Genomic DNA, 14,539 nt, shown 5'->3' with positions numbered 1-14,539 from the left:
AATAATTACTTCCTTCCGTTCTGTAGTTTTAAATATCACAATATTAAATGGAAATGTAGATTATAATTGTTGGTTGAAGAAAACCTTCAGCAATATTTACATTTAATTAGAGTTAAGGAAGGAGTTTAGCAATATGTGTAATAAACCTAGAGTAAACGGTTAATATCTTTATAAGTACGGCGGTTAGTTTTGTCAGATATTTCCTTATTTCGTATTTTAAATAAATTATTTAGTTGTGACTACCAAATTTTGTAGCTAGCATTTGCATTATATAGCAAAAATGAAAGAATTACTTATATGTGTATGTAACTGCAATAGACAGCATTTTGTTGATAGATTTGTTCTCAAAATCTAATATTTAGTTGTGCTTACAAAACTTGTATAAAAACAACTAATATGCTTTAATAAATTAGATTGTTTAGAATTTGCACAAGCCTTTAAAGTTGGATAGACATAATTTACCTCAAACCACAAAAGCTGTCTTTTGAAAACTTGATAGAGTCCATTAGTGCTGTTTGTTTGGCATTGAAATTGGACAGTATCGGTTAATGATTTAATTAGATTGTTTAAAAATTTGCCACTAAAATTGTACATTATTTGTTTAGTTTTTAATTTAATTTTTAGGAATTGGTACAAGCCTTTGAAGTTGGATAAACATAATTGCATCAAGTCCGAAGAAATACATGTAGGCCTCTATTGGGCCTGTTGTGCGGTTCTTAACCAATTCCGGTCTATCAGACTAGAACGCTAAATACTTATCCACAAAAGGCCATAGACAAAACATTGTTATTCAGTCATCAATACTTAGAAACCATAAAAGTATATTTTATTTCCTTATTCTATTTTGAAAACTTGATAGACTATCGGACAACGATTTAATCTAATATTAAAACGTTCAGAATGGTGTTGTGTATATAAGAATTAAAATTAAAATTTTCCAATATTTTAAAACTCAGTACCCTGTATGCTGTATAAACTTATATGTATGTATATATAGACATATGTGTGTATGTGATTATTACATACACATACTCGGTTAATTTTATACGAAACACATTTTAAATTTTTTCCTAAATATTTTTCATAATTTTCACATTTACAAAGAAGCAACGAAAAACGTAACTCATACCAGCACGAGGCTAATGCTGACGTTAATTTTAAAAAATTTTCATTTTTGTAGTTGTTGTTATTGCTCTCGAAATGAAATAAAAAAATTCAAAATTGTGGGTATTTATTTATTAAATTTTTTCGTATCACAGAAATGTGTGTTTTTTGTAAAGGCTCATTTAATTTCACTTATTTAGCTTATGAATGCCAATTTTTTTTATTAATAAATTTAATGTAAATTTTTGGTCGTAGTCTTCTTCATGTTCATCATATTTTTATTTAGCAATTTATTAATAAAAAGCCGGCTTTCAAGTTTTAAAAGCATGTGAATTCAAATAAATTCACCTTAATTTAATTAAAATTTATGACGACGTTTCTTTCTTCTTTTTACTCCTCGACTACTACAGTTAAATTAAATAATGTGCGGTTAAATTGAAAATTTTAACGTATATTTAAAAATTTCTGTCATAATAGTTGTATAAGTATTTATTTTATTAAATAAAGCGAGAAAGAAAAAAGAAATATTCAAAATTCCTTAAGTTGGAAAAATTTATTAAAGAAATATTTTTTAGTTTAGTTTTTGCTGTATCTCCTCTATGCGGAAACTTGTTTTGTAGGAATTTTTTCTGGCTGCTGCTGCTACTTTTCCAATTTGATTTTATTAAATACATATCGTGTATATTTTTTTAGTTAAAATGCGCCTCTAAAACAAGTTGTTTTGCGAACATAATTTGTTTTCATTTTTTGTTAATAATTTTCTTAAAACTATAAATGATCGCCTAATAAACAATAGTTGTGCGTTATTAAATTTAAAAACTTAAATAATGTGAGTCAATTTCAATGATTGGTAAAACTCGGAAAGACTATTATTTTAAACGAGTATTGGGGAATCAAAATATTTTCGTTAAACTTTAAAAAAAAAATGGAAACTTCATTTTGAAATTTAATCATAAATAATAGCAGAATAATATTTAATACAAAATAAGTATAGAGAACAAAAGTACGCAAATATGTATATAGATATACGATTGCAGCAAACATTTAAATGATTACAACAACTATTAATTTAATTGCTGAAGTCATTAAAATTGTTTGCAGTGAACAAGTTTTTAATGTTTTTTTTTTACTAATATTATTTCTTTTTGTTTGCTTTCAGATAAAAATTTCAATAAATATTATGTAAGTAAATTTTCTTTAAATTTTATACTAGATATTAATTTATTTCTTGATCTCAATTAAATTTAAATGGAGTTTTAGAATGCTATAATTATTTGCCTTTTGATTATATTGAAATTTTTAAAAATATATATTTTTTTTGAAAAAAACCCTTCATATTTCTTAAAGCACATGGCAAAAAGTAAAAAATGTAAAATAATTGTAATTTGTTTACTTTCAAAATTTAGTTTTTTTTCTTTAACTTACAATACTTAACACATACTTTTACAGCTATACAGAGCAGCAACTATAATTTGTTGTTTCAGTTTTTTTGCACACTCATACTTGTACTCTCTTGTAATTGTAAATTTTGTGAGTTTATTTTTGATTGCCAAAGCATTTTAATGAGTTAGAAATTTTATTTTAGAGGCCTTCTAAAAGGCCCAATTCAAAAAGTGATGTTTGAATCTCTCAACGATTTGACTTTCTACAAATGATTCAGCTGCGGCACATATTCTGATCCTCACTTGATCTGCTGTTGTCTTGCGAAAGATGAATTTCACTTCCTAATGAACATTTACGATGCTGATCGATGTTTTTACTAATCATTTTTTCCGACATCTAAACAGTTTTGTAACTTTTCTGTTTTGTTTCTCTCCTTCCTGTCGACCTTGAGAGACGCGAAAGTGTTCATAAAAGAATTGTTTATCGAATAAAATTAACTATCAACTTTAACCGTGTTTACAATCTATCTTGATTCTTTGTAAGAAAGTTAATTAATTTTAAGTTAAAGAAAAAGAAAGTTAATTAAAATTAAGTTAATCATTTTAATAAATAATTTTTTCATTGGTTCTTTTAATATTCAGCAAAAAAAAAAACTTCGAAAGAAGCGAAAAAGAAGTCGAATTTACTGAAAGTTCAAGTTCACTACTTCTGAAGTCATTCGCACGATGTAATTTTTATGTTTTTTTTTTCTTGGAAGTTATTTGGAAGTGAAATAGTGGTTATTTCGATCCTTCTCATTTAGTGCTCATTTTGAAGTGGTGATTAATGTTATTCTTTAAGAAGTACTTCATTTTATTTTTTATTTCAACTGAACTTCGACGACGAAGTTCGTGATTACCAATCTATGTGCTCTTCTAATAAAGGCTCGACTCTCGGCAGAGTTTTCTTAAAAGTTGCCTATCTTTAGAATCGAACTTAAAATAATAAAAAACTTAAGGCCTAAAGACTACAGGCCCTGTGATATACAATTTTTTGAGAGTTTGTTTTTTTGCAAGTTTTTGTTTTTCATTATTTTTTTTTTTGTTTAATTTTAGCTCTATTTTTTAGTCTTAATCATCACATTGGAATGTTTTCGCTTTAAAGTTGTTTTATTTTATTTATTTTGTTTGATTATTTTTTATTTCCATTTTCAGTTTATTTTTTATACATATATTTTTGTTGTTGTTGTCTGCTTGTTGTAGTATCTCTGTAGTTGTCAGATACTTTGTCGATTGGTGTGCTTACGAGTATTTGTTAAAATATTTATTTATTTATTTTTTTGTTTATTATTGCTTAGTGCTGCTCAATTATATGATTTTTGTATGACAATATTTGTGAGAGCTTGAAGCGAAAAAATTCCGCAATGTATATAAATATATATTTTTTGTTTGCATTTTTTACTGTCAGCCTATTTTGGCTGTAAGATTCGGACATGTTGCAGAAAAATCAAATTTGTGAAAATAAAATCGAAATTTTTTAATTAAAATTTATTTTCATGATAAATCGAATAACAAAAAAGTTATTGTATATAAATATAAATGATGGGAAATATTTTAAAGATGATTTAAATACCAGCTTTTGCGAGTAAGTTTTCATGGGCCACAAAATTTGTTGAATATTTTTGTTGCAATTTGTTAACAAAATATTTATGTTTAATGCAGTTTCATAGAAAGTTATTTATTTAAATATTTTTAAAGAGTTTAGTGGTGTTTATCGTTTAAATATTAACGGGCGTTTAATCCAAAGTTTAATTGCAACCTTGAAGACATTATTATAAAGTTTAAAACTAAAGTTTAAACTGCAGTTTAATTTTAAAACTAGTTATAAAAACTAAAAAATTAAAAATTCAAACTATTTTAAAAAAAATTGATATTTGTTTAAATTAACTTTTTATAAGATTAAAAAAATTATAAATTTTTCAAAATAGTAAATTGTTTTTCTAAAATAGTGATTTTTTTTTGTAGAACTAGAAATATTTTAATTGAAAAAATTTTCATTTTTGAGAGTTGTTGACTTCGTTATTAAATGGCATCACTTAAATTTCCAAATCTTCTTTAACATTTCCAAAAAAATACACATAAATTATTGTTAATTGGTAGTACTTACTGGTCTCTAGGATCCAGCCATGTTGTCTTTTTCGTATTATGATCTATATAATAGATTTTACCATCGAAATCTTTGGCAATGTCCCAGCCCTCGGGCAGTGGAAATTCACCATGATGTAAATGTTGCGATTGATGTTGACTCTGTTGCTGATAGTTGTGCTGGTGATAATGTTGTGGAGGCTGTTGATAGGGATGTGGCGAAATGTGTTGTATTGAGGAGGAAGAGGTGGATAGCAGGGTGGTAGTTGAAGCTGAGGGATTTGTAATGGCGGCTACATTTGTTAAAGAACTCTGATGATGCAGCTGGTTATTGTGATGTTGTTGCTGCTGTTGGTGTTGCTGGTATTGTTGCTGCTGCTGTTGATAATGTTGTTGGTAGTGATTTTGATTTTGTGGCTGATGTTGCTGGTGTGGTAATTGTTGTTGTTGCTGTAATTTTGGCATAATTTCAAATTGAAATAATTGCACGTGTGGATAATTAATTTTTGGGTTTATTGCTTCAACAACAAAATTATTGCTGTTGTTGTTGTTATTATTGTTGTTGTTGCTGCTAATGTTTATTATAGCAATAATCCATAAGCATATGATAAATGAAATCATAAACCTCTTGTTTGTGTTTTATTTTTTATGGAGGAGTTCAAAAACTAAAAAAATGTGGCTAATGATACGTTAATGACGATATTTGGCGTTTTTTCTTTTTGCTTCAGCTCCCTTCTTCACCTTTTTAACCAAATATCCAATGATTGCTGTGTTGTTGTTTTGGTTTTCAAAAAACGTGTTTAAAATTGTCAAAAATCGTTCGTTTTTGTTGTTGGTGTTGCCGTTTTTTTATTTATATTTACAACCACATTTTTGTCCACTTGTTGGTTATTTTGTTTTGTTTTTTAGTTGTTGTTGTTATTATTATTATTATTTTGGTGTTGGCAATTTTTTGTTTTTTTGTTGTTGTTTCAGACCGTTCAAAACGTTATTTGAATTTTGAAATATTTTTTTGTTATCTGCCGTTTATTTTTTCTTGGCCATTTACATATGTGTATGTATGTGTTTGTATTGAGGTTATTTTTGTAAAAAATTTTTTAATATTTCTTTAGTTGTTTGTTTGGTTTGTAGTTGTTGTTATATTAATTTCTCCATTTAAAGATTAATGGGTTTAAAAACATCATAATCTTACTTAATTTTTTGAAATTTAAATATTTTTTTTTACCAATTTTTTATTTCACTTTGAAATTTTCTCACATTCTTTTTATTCAACACTTGGTTTGGTTTAACTATTTTTTTATTTTCTTATAAACATTTCTATTTTCTTGTATTAAGCTTGTGGGTAGTAAGATTCTTTTAATTATATCTTTCAGATTCATTCTTTCATTTTGTATCTATTTTTTCTTTTCGTACACTTGGAGAAATACCTCACCAATCACTTGTTACACAAATAGCTAAATTTTATTTGAATTTTGTAATATATTTCTTAAGATTTAATTCATGTTTTGTTTTCTTTCAATTGGATTTTTATTATTTCGTTAAATTTTTTTAACACTTTAATAATCTCTCCATATATACAATACTATTTAGGCCGATTACGTAGAGTGTATCTCAACATTTACTTTAACGAAAAAAATTTATAGAAAATATATATGAAGAAAAAAAAAACGGGCGACGACTTGTATGTTGTGTGCTCTTAATCAATGTGAGGAGATATTTTGTATAATAAAATTTCTATCTGCCTCTCTTTCTGGCACATGGCGTGTTAACACAATTAAAACGGCGGCGTTCAACGCTCGCTATCTCTTTTGCTGCATTCCATTCCATAAAAAATGTTTAAATTTTTTTTTAAATTATTTCCACAAAGAGCTTGTTTGAAAGATTTTTTTATATGCTTGTATGTATAAATTTAACGTAAAAATGTGTATGCCATATACAATATTTTGCTTTTAAAATATTTTTTATATTATTTTTCACAATTTTTTTGCTTCTTCACTTGTTTTTTTGCAGTTAAGACACTTTACAATTGCTACTTTTTAGTTAATTTAATAATTTTAAAAACCTTTTTTGTATAATATATTCAAATTTGTATTTAGAAAATGAAAACAATTTTATTTAATTATTATTTATCTTGCTGAATTTTTACACGTTTTGTTGTTGCTTTTTACATTAATCCGTCGTTCATTACGTTTAGTCGTGTAGCCGTTTACTAAATGAACTGTTGAGTTTAGCGAGCAAACCCACAAAATGTTTCTGTTCAATTAACAAACTATGGAAAAATGTATCTAAAGATCTTGCTTTTTTTCATACTCTCTCATTTGCGACGCTCTTTAACCCTGTTATTTGGCTCTCATTTCAACATATTTTACTCACTCACTACAGGGGACATGTTTTTTGTATCTCTCTCACTTGAAATAGTCATTGTTATTGAAAGTTGGTACAATATAAAATAAAAGTACTTGTGCTGGTACCTTTGGTTGTGATATGCGAATTGTACTAAAATGTCTTTAATAATAAAATAAAAATCAAATAAGACTTTATACCTATTAGCTCAAGGAAAATTCAAGGAATCTATATATTTTTATATATTCTCCAATTTTAAATTGATGTCGTATGGATGTGAATTCAACATGCTTAGGTATATCATAAACATTTTTCAAACAAAAATTTTTGAAACCAATAGCAAATAAATATAAATAAAAATTACAACATACTATAATACAACCATACAACATCGATTGTGAATTGTCCAAATATGTAGGTGGCGTTTGTCATATGTTCTAATTGGTTGTCCTTTAACTTGAACTTCATGGCTAAGACTAGTTGGGGAATTTAAGAAAAACACAATAAACACATTTTTTAATAACAACTATATCATATTAAAGTTTAAAAAACTTTAAAATGTATTTAGAAAACTAACACTTTTAGAAAAATTCATGATAATTTTTAAATTATGTAGCCGTCACTAGATCCCAAGCTGGGACTGCGGTTGTAAAATCTTACAACGTTAACAGTAAAATGTTTAGAAAATGTCTAACAGTCGAGTAAACATTTTTTTTTCAGAAAAAGCATTTCAGCCAATGTTGCAAAACAAGAATTGTAAGTTGACACGATTGTTAAACACTTTGTGAAAAATTTTCAGACAGAATTGTAAGATCTAACAACCGTGTGTACATAGCTTTCGTCACATATAAGAATTTCATAAAGATTGTATGAATATATCTGCTGAAAATTACGATTGCTATCAATAATATATGTACATATACCATACTGTAGCTTTTTTGGATTCTACGACAGCCTAGCCTGATCGCTCGCTTGCGTTTTCAATTTGGTAAATCGGCCATAGATTCCACTAGCTTCCTTATAAGATAATCTTAAAATATGACTTTCATGTTCATAACAAATACAAATAGAGTCCAATATCTAACAAATTTTAAAAGGATCGGTCCACAATTGATCCTGGCTATAAATTGTATATAACTGTCAATAAATTGTTTAAATGTCAAAATTAATTTAATCAATAATAATTTTTTACAAATTCACTTTCCAAATTCTAGAGAGTTTGGCTCATAATTGACTAAAGTTCCCATAAAAAGCCATTTTTCGAAAATCATTCTGAATCTAATATTATTAAATGTCGATGTTCCATTGATCTAGTGTAGTTCAGAATGTTAACATATTTCCCATTTATGAACCAATTTTGCCGGTTTTAAAAAGAAAATATTAAAAAATATTTAAAGAAATGCAAAAAAAAAGATATGAAAATGTTAAACAGGTAATTTAAAATATTTTTCAACTAATATAAGGTTTTAGAAAATTAGGCTGTAGGCATATACTTTCCTATGCAATTTGTAGTAATTTTTGGAATAACCTTCGTATTAATGCTTCCTTGAAGTTAATAAACAAATACAAAAACAGCATTATTGTTCAATTTTTATGAACAATTTACAATTAATAAAAGTACAATTGTACCTGCAGGATAAGTACAAATGTTAACTTTTTGGCTTTCCCTTAACATTTGGCATCGGCTGTTTTTGTTCTCAAATAATTGTGTAAAAGATAAATATTTTTTAGTATCAAGTATGAGTACTTTAAGATAATTTTGTACGTAACAAAATTGTGTGCGTTATATTTGCAATGAATACCTGTAAAAAGTCTGTCTGTTGGTCAAAACGTAAGTACGAACGAACGTTCATCTGTATGATATGGTATATGTACTCGTCCACTGTACAATGTATTTTATGATTACCAAAGCATCTGCTGGGTATGTACGCACTATCAACACCATTTGTTACTTGGGTTCATCATACAGGTATTTTATGAAAAACAAAAATATGTATGTACATAGAAACACAAAACAAAAGGGGGCAACATTTGTTTATAAATGGATTTAAATCTGATTGGAAATTTAATGGTGAGTGAGTGTATCATCAATACCTATCTGACATGCCAAATATTTTTAAGATGAAAAAAATATATATCTTTTTTGCGATTTTGTAATGCTCTGAGGGTATTTACGTACATGAATGGACTAATGTTGTTGTTGTTGTTTATAGTAGGTCAGGGACATGTTTCCCAAAGAATTTGGAATTTTATTTTTTGAATAGTTTTGTTAGTATGTATGTAATTATGTATAATAAGAATTGATTCTTTAAAATTAATTATACCCTACACCATTTTAGTGTGGAGAGTATATTGGGTTTGTGATTATGTTTGTAACATATAAAAATATTCCTCCTATACCCACCTCAAAGTATACCAATCGACTTAGAATAGTTTTCTGGTAAAGTCCTCTTCAGAAAATAACTTGAACTTGTCCAAAATTAACTTATAAACATAAATATTACAATGAAATTCAGCAAAAATAAATATTATATAAATATATTCACAAAACTTTATCGGGCTCGGTCCATATTGGCCCATAGCCCCCATATAAAGCCTCTTTCAGAAAATTAGATTTTCATCTAAAATTGCTCAAATGTATCAGAACAATGAATTATTATAAAGGACAAATCACATTTAATATTCAGAACTGGTGTAGGGTATTATATGGTCGGTCACGCCCGACTATACTTTAATACTTGTTTTACATGGAAAAATGGTATTTAAATAAAAAATAAGAAATCATAGAGTTGGGCTCCAATGTAGAAATAAAATAGTATGTAGAAGAGTTAAAAAAATAATGTCAGCAATCTGCCTTCTGATCTTACGCAAGAGTTATAACCAAAATATTTTCTCAGGTCATTTTGGTGCAAAAGTCTTCTGCGGCAAATAGATTTTCTAAAGCCTTAATAACAAGCGAAAATTTTCAAAAATTTTTTTAACCAAAAAAAGTTGTAAATTTTACCTCATTCTGTAAATTGTACCTCATTCTGTGATTATTTTTATCATTCGCTAGGGTATAAAGTTATTGCTATCTAGTTTTAGATCCTATTGAACAAAATTAAACTTATCCAATAACATTTTTCTTTTTTGGGGGCGAAATTATTTGCAAATCATAAAAAAGTATTAAAAATAAGAGATCTTTTATTAAATAACGACTTACGACAAAGTAATGGAATCATAGTATGTAAATAGATTTTTTTTATAAAAATATAAATTAATAGAAAATTTTAACGGATACAGATATCGAAACAAACTTTGGGACATATATTTACATATGTATATTAAAAAGCGGATAAAATGTTTTCACAAATTTATAAAAATACCCATTGTAACGTTATTTACAGGTTTGCGTTTTTTTATTTTTTATTAAAATTATTTTTTTTTCAAAATCGACTAAGTTTGGTTAAGGCTAGTGGGGTAAGTGTCATAGTTCTACATTAAGTTTTATTTCTGAATCATATAAAATTTGTATATAGTCTCGAAGAAAATTTGGTGAAATAATCAAGAAATATGGTCCATGTTTACGTGCTGCAACTTTGAATGCCTCTAAAGCTATCTAAGTTTGTATACACGGTTGTTAATTTAGGAATTTTGAATTATATCAGAAATGATGATATTTTTTAATTAATTTTACGACCGTCCATAGGCCACACACTACAATATAAACCAAAATCTCTTAATTAATAAAAAAATAGATCATACCGCCTTTTTTATTTTATTAATACTAAATCGTTCATGGTACTTGGAGAAATTCAACAAAAATGATTTGTTATTAGATTTTAACTGCTTTTCTTTTCAATTCAGAAAAGTTCGGATGACCTCCCGAAGGAAGGTAAATTGGATAAAAGTTAATTATAAATTCAAATATTCAAAAAAACAAATTTTCAATCTTCGATTCATATGAAAATAATGAATTTCTACTTATGATGCCTTAAAATAAAAAAAAAAATCCAACATGTTTTAGTCTAAGGAGCTATGATAACAAAATATGCATACCTATGTATTTTGCAAATTTCGTAGCATTTGATTATGAATTTTTGTTTAGTTTTATTTATTATTTGGTATTTTATTATTATGATGTATCAACACCTGCAAAATAATACATTTTTGCCATTAAAACAGCACGCGAAGAATACAAATGAGTTGTGGAGATATTGAGCGAAAAAATTTCAATTCCACAACAAAAAAATTTAAAAAGCAAAATTTGAAAAAAATAAACTAAAACTACAAAATACCACATTCATAATATTAGATCTCATGTACGAGTAAGTATAAATACTCGCATTCGTACGAAAAAAAATAATAATAAAAAACAAAATAACAAAAAAATAAATATAAAAAAATCTTACAGTAGACAGACAAATAAGCACAAGATTCTTTTGTTTTGTCATGAATCTCTAGTACTTCGTATAGCACCCCGCCTCCCGCCGTCTTGAGTCCACTGCGTAAATTGAAATACAAATAAACAGTCATAAAAAATATTATTATAACAAGCGCATTAACTCACTTCAGCATTCCGTTGATAGTACGCGATGTGACCGCTCTTAAATGAGGGCGCTGCTTTAGCCGATTTTATTCACAGAAAATATACAAAAAATATACTTGCTACAAAAAGAGTGAAAGAGAGCATTTCATAAGGCTGAGAGGGAGGGAGAACAAACGAGAGCGAATATTTAAAATGGAAAAAAATGTATCTTGTAGATACAACAAGCAGGTCGTTTACTTGTTCGCCCACCAATAAATTCTCACATTCTGAATGTATTCAAAAAATTCTCTCTCAGTATCTCATTCAGTACATTTTACTCTTTGTATCTTTCGGTGTATGTATATCTCAGTGTCTTGTTTTAATATTTCACCGATACATATTGTATTTAATTTATTTTAAATTCCTCTGGACAACAACAAAATACAACATTTTAATGAGTATGTATGATGTTTGTTATGGCAGTATTTTTCTTATTTATTTGCCTGCTTATTTATATTGGAGTTTTGTATCGTAGGGTATGTTAGAATTTTCTCAGGGGTTTGGTACCTTGTGTGTAACTGTAAAAAAGTACCTTTTTAGGTTATGGGGCCTTAATGCTAGTTAAAGCTGTGATACAAGGTTGTCAGATCTTAAAACGTTGGCAGAAAAACGTTTAGAAAATGTATAAAAAAGAAATTTTAGTTTTGAAATGTTGTCAGAGCATTTGTTGTAATTGTGCAAGGCGCAAACATTTTAAGTTGACACGGTTTCTGAATGTTTTTTGCCAACGTTGTAAGACATAACAATCATGTACATATATATAGCTTTAGTTTGAAAGCAATTTAAAGGCAGGCTTTCTGCAGGCTCCTCCGACGGACTAAAACACTAACTACTACTTAATCAAAAGTAGATATGTACCTACATGGACTTTTAACGATAGAAGAAGTTATGAAAATAACAATTTTAAAAGGGACGCATTTTCAAATAAGTACTTTTTTACCATCTCCGGTATCTTATTATACTCATTTATTTTGCTTGGTTTTGCTGTTTTTTACTTTTCTATATAAAAAAGTCAGGGATGGGCAGTTCGGTGCTTTTCTTCCATTTTCCATTTCCATTTCTATATTATCAATTTTATCTAAGAAATTCTTAAGTTACTCTAGTAGATTAGTTTACTATTCCATATCGTTTATTTACTACAAGGAGGGCGTACTGTAACAATCCTAAAAAAGTAAATTTTTTAAACAAAATTTTCAATTTTAATTTCCCATGCCTGATGTAAATATTTTTTCCTCTATACATAGTTACATATCCACGTCCAAATGTATGAGTTATTTATTCATATGTCTGTATGTGCATATAAGAATTGTATTTATAAGAGAAAACAAATGCTATGGCTAGCTAACTTTGACTAGTCTAGTCATTCAGTCAGTCAGTTAGACTATAAAACGTACCAATAGAACAAACAAGAAACAGAAGCGCAAAATGTATCTTTTGTGTAAACAAACCAATCAACATTAAAAAAAAGAATGAATACTGGAAATATTGGAGGGCAGCAACAACAATAACACAACAATAAAAATCTATCTGACATTTATGTGGCCCCGCATTCTTTAGATAAATTCTGATTGATTTTACATTGGTATTTGTAATTGTGTAATGTACACAATAAAAAATAGCAATACAACACAATTTTTAAACACTATTTCCCGAATGTTTAAATAATTTTTATTTTATGAAAATTTTTTGAAAATTTTATATGAAAAAAAAACATTTCTTAAATAAGAATTAAGATTGGTTGAATATAAATCTGTCCCTCTTACAGTTGGGTTTTGAATTATTGTGTTCAAACCCTTCTTTGTTTTGATGAATTTGTATTATACCAGAGGCAAAAATTGATAAATTCATAAATATTTTACTAAAATATCAATAAATTGGTAAATTAAAAAAAAAAATGTATCAAATTCACAATCAATGCCTTATTATTGTGAAAAACACAATACCGATTTAGAAGTAAAATTGCTTAGATATAAATAGATGGCCAGATAGATAGATAGATACATAGATAGATAGATAGATAGATAGATAGATAGATAGATAGATAGATAGATAGATAGATAGATAGATAGATAGATAGATAGATAGATAGATAGATAGATAGATAGATAGATAAATAGATAGATAAATAGATAGATAGATAAATAGATAAATAGATAGATAGATAGATAGATAGATAGATAGAATAAAAAATAAATAAAATTTAAAAAATCCATCTCGTTAAAGTATACATATTTTTCATCAATTCATATATACTATGTACTTATGTATGCATTACATTCCCTTATTTCTCATCGATGTCATTGTTATAATTTAAAAATTATTAAATAAATACGAAGCAAATACAAGAAGCATATAGGAAAAACTTATTTTTTTTACAATGTTGTTTGTTTATGATGCATGGTGCAAATTACAGATGTCGGTCTGTCTGACAGACAAAGTGACTGACTGATATACACATTCAATACGTAAAGAACAATGTGTGCCGTTTGAATATTAAAACGATATTTTTGAAATCTATGGGAAAAAACGTGCAGGAGGGGTGATTTAGTCTCTGACCATATTCTACTTACCATTCAGTGATTCAGTCTGACATTCAGACCGGCAGTCAGTCCATCAGTCATTCCCTCATAGGCATGCAAACAAAGAATCCACATGAGTTTGAAAATGTTACAAATTTATAGTTTTAGTTTGTATTCGCCGAAGTCTATTTTTTTAATTTTTTTTTTTTTTGATTTGGTAATTGTTACTTTAGCTTATTTAAATTATAATTAAAAACGTTGTTTTAATGAAGAAATATGTGGCATTTTGTTTTTGTATTTATTTTATTTTTCTTTCATAAACAAATGTTTGTTTAAAGTACCGAAAGTGAAGGAATTTTTATGTTTAAATCATTTTAAGATTGTTTTTCTCCACAATTTGTTTAATATACATTTTTTTTGCTTTGTTCATGGCCAAATTAATAATTTCGAAATCAAAAGCAGGAATGAGATTATAATTATGTAAATGCGCATCAAAAGTT

At 27.2% G+C, this 14,539-nt stretch overlaps 1 protein-coding gene and 1 long non-coding RNA gene across 2 annotated transcripts in view; one reads left to right on the top strand and one right to left on the bottom strand.

The window, feature by feature from the left end:
- Nucleotides 1-5,525, bottom strand: part of LOC111681594 (protein kibra) — a 32,727-nt gene extending 27,202 nt beyond the window's left edge. Inside the window, exon 1 of the mRNA XM_023443450.2 lies at nucleotides 4,633-5,525. Coding sequence (XP_023299218.2) covers nucleotides 4,633-5,231 — 599 coding nt within the window. The 5' untranslated portion in view covers nucleotides 5,232-5,525. The remainder of the gene's footprint in view (nucleotides 1-4,632) is intronic.
- LOC124419385 overlaps nucleotides 1-14,539 on the top strand; it is a 150,059-nt gene that overhangs the window by 31,270 nt on the left and 104,250 nt on the right. The window contains exon 2 of the long non-coding RNA XR_006940529.1: nucleotides 2,264-2,286. This is a non-coding gene — a long non-coding RNA (uncharacterized LOC124419385). The remainder of the gene's footprint in view (nucleotides 1-2,263; nucleotides 2,287-14,539) is intronic.

Source organism: Lucilia cuprina, chromosome 4 (assembly GCF_022045245.1).
Source record: "Lucilia cuprina isolate Lc7/37 chromosome 4, ASM2204524v1, whole genome shotgun sequence".
Lineage (NCBI taxonomy): Eukaryota > Metazoa > Arthropoda > Insecta > Diptera > Calliphoridae > Lucilia > Lucilia cuprina.
The sequence above is the reverse complement of the archived record's forward strand: the minus strand, read 5'-3'. Positions and strand labels throughout refer to the sequence as shown.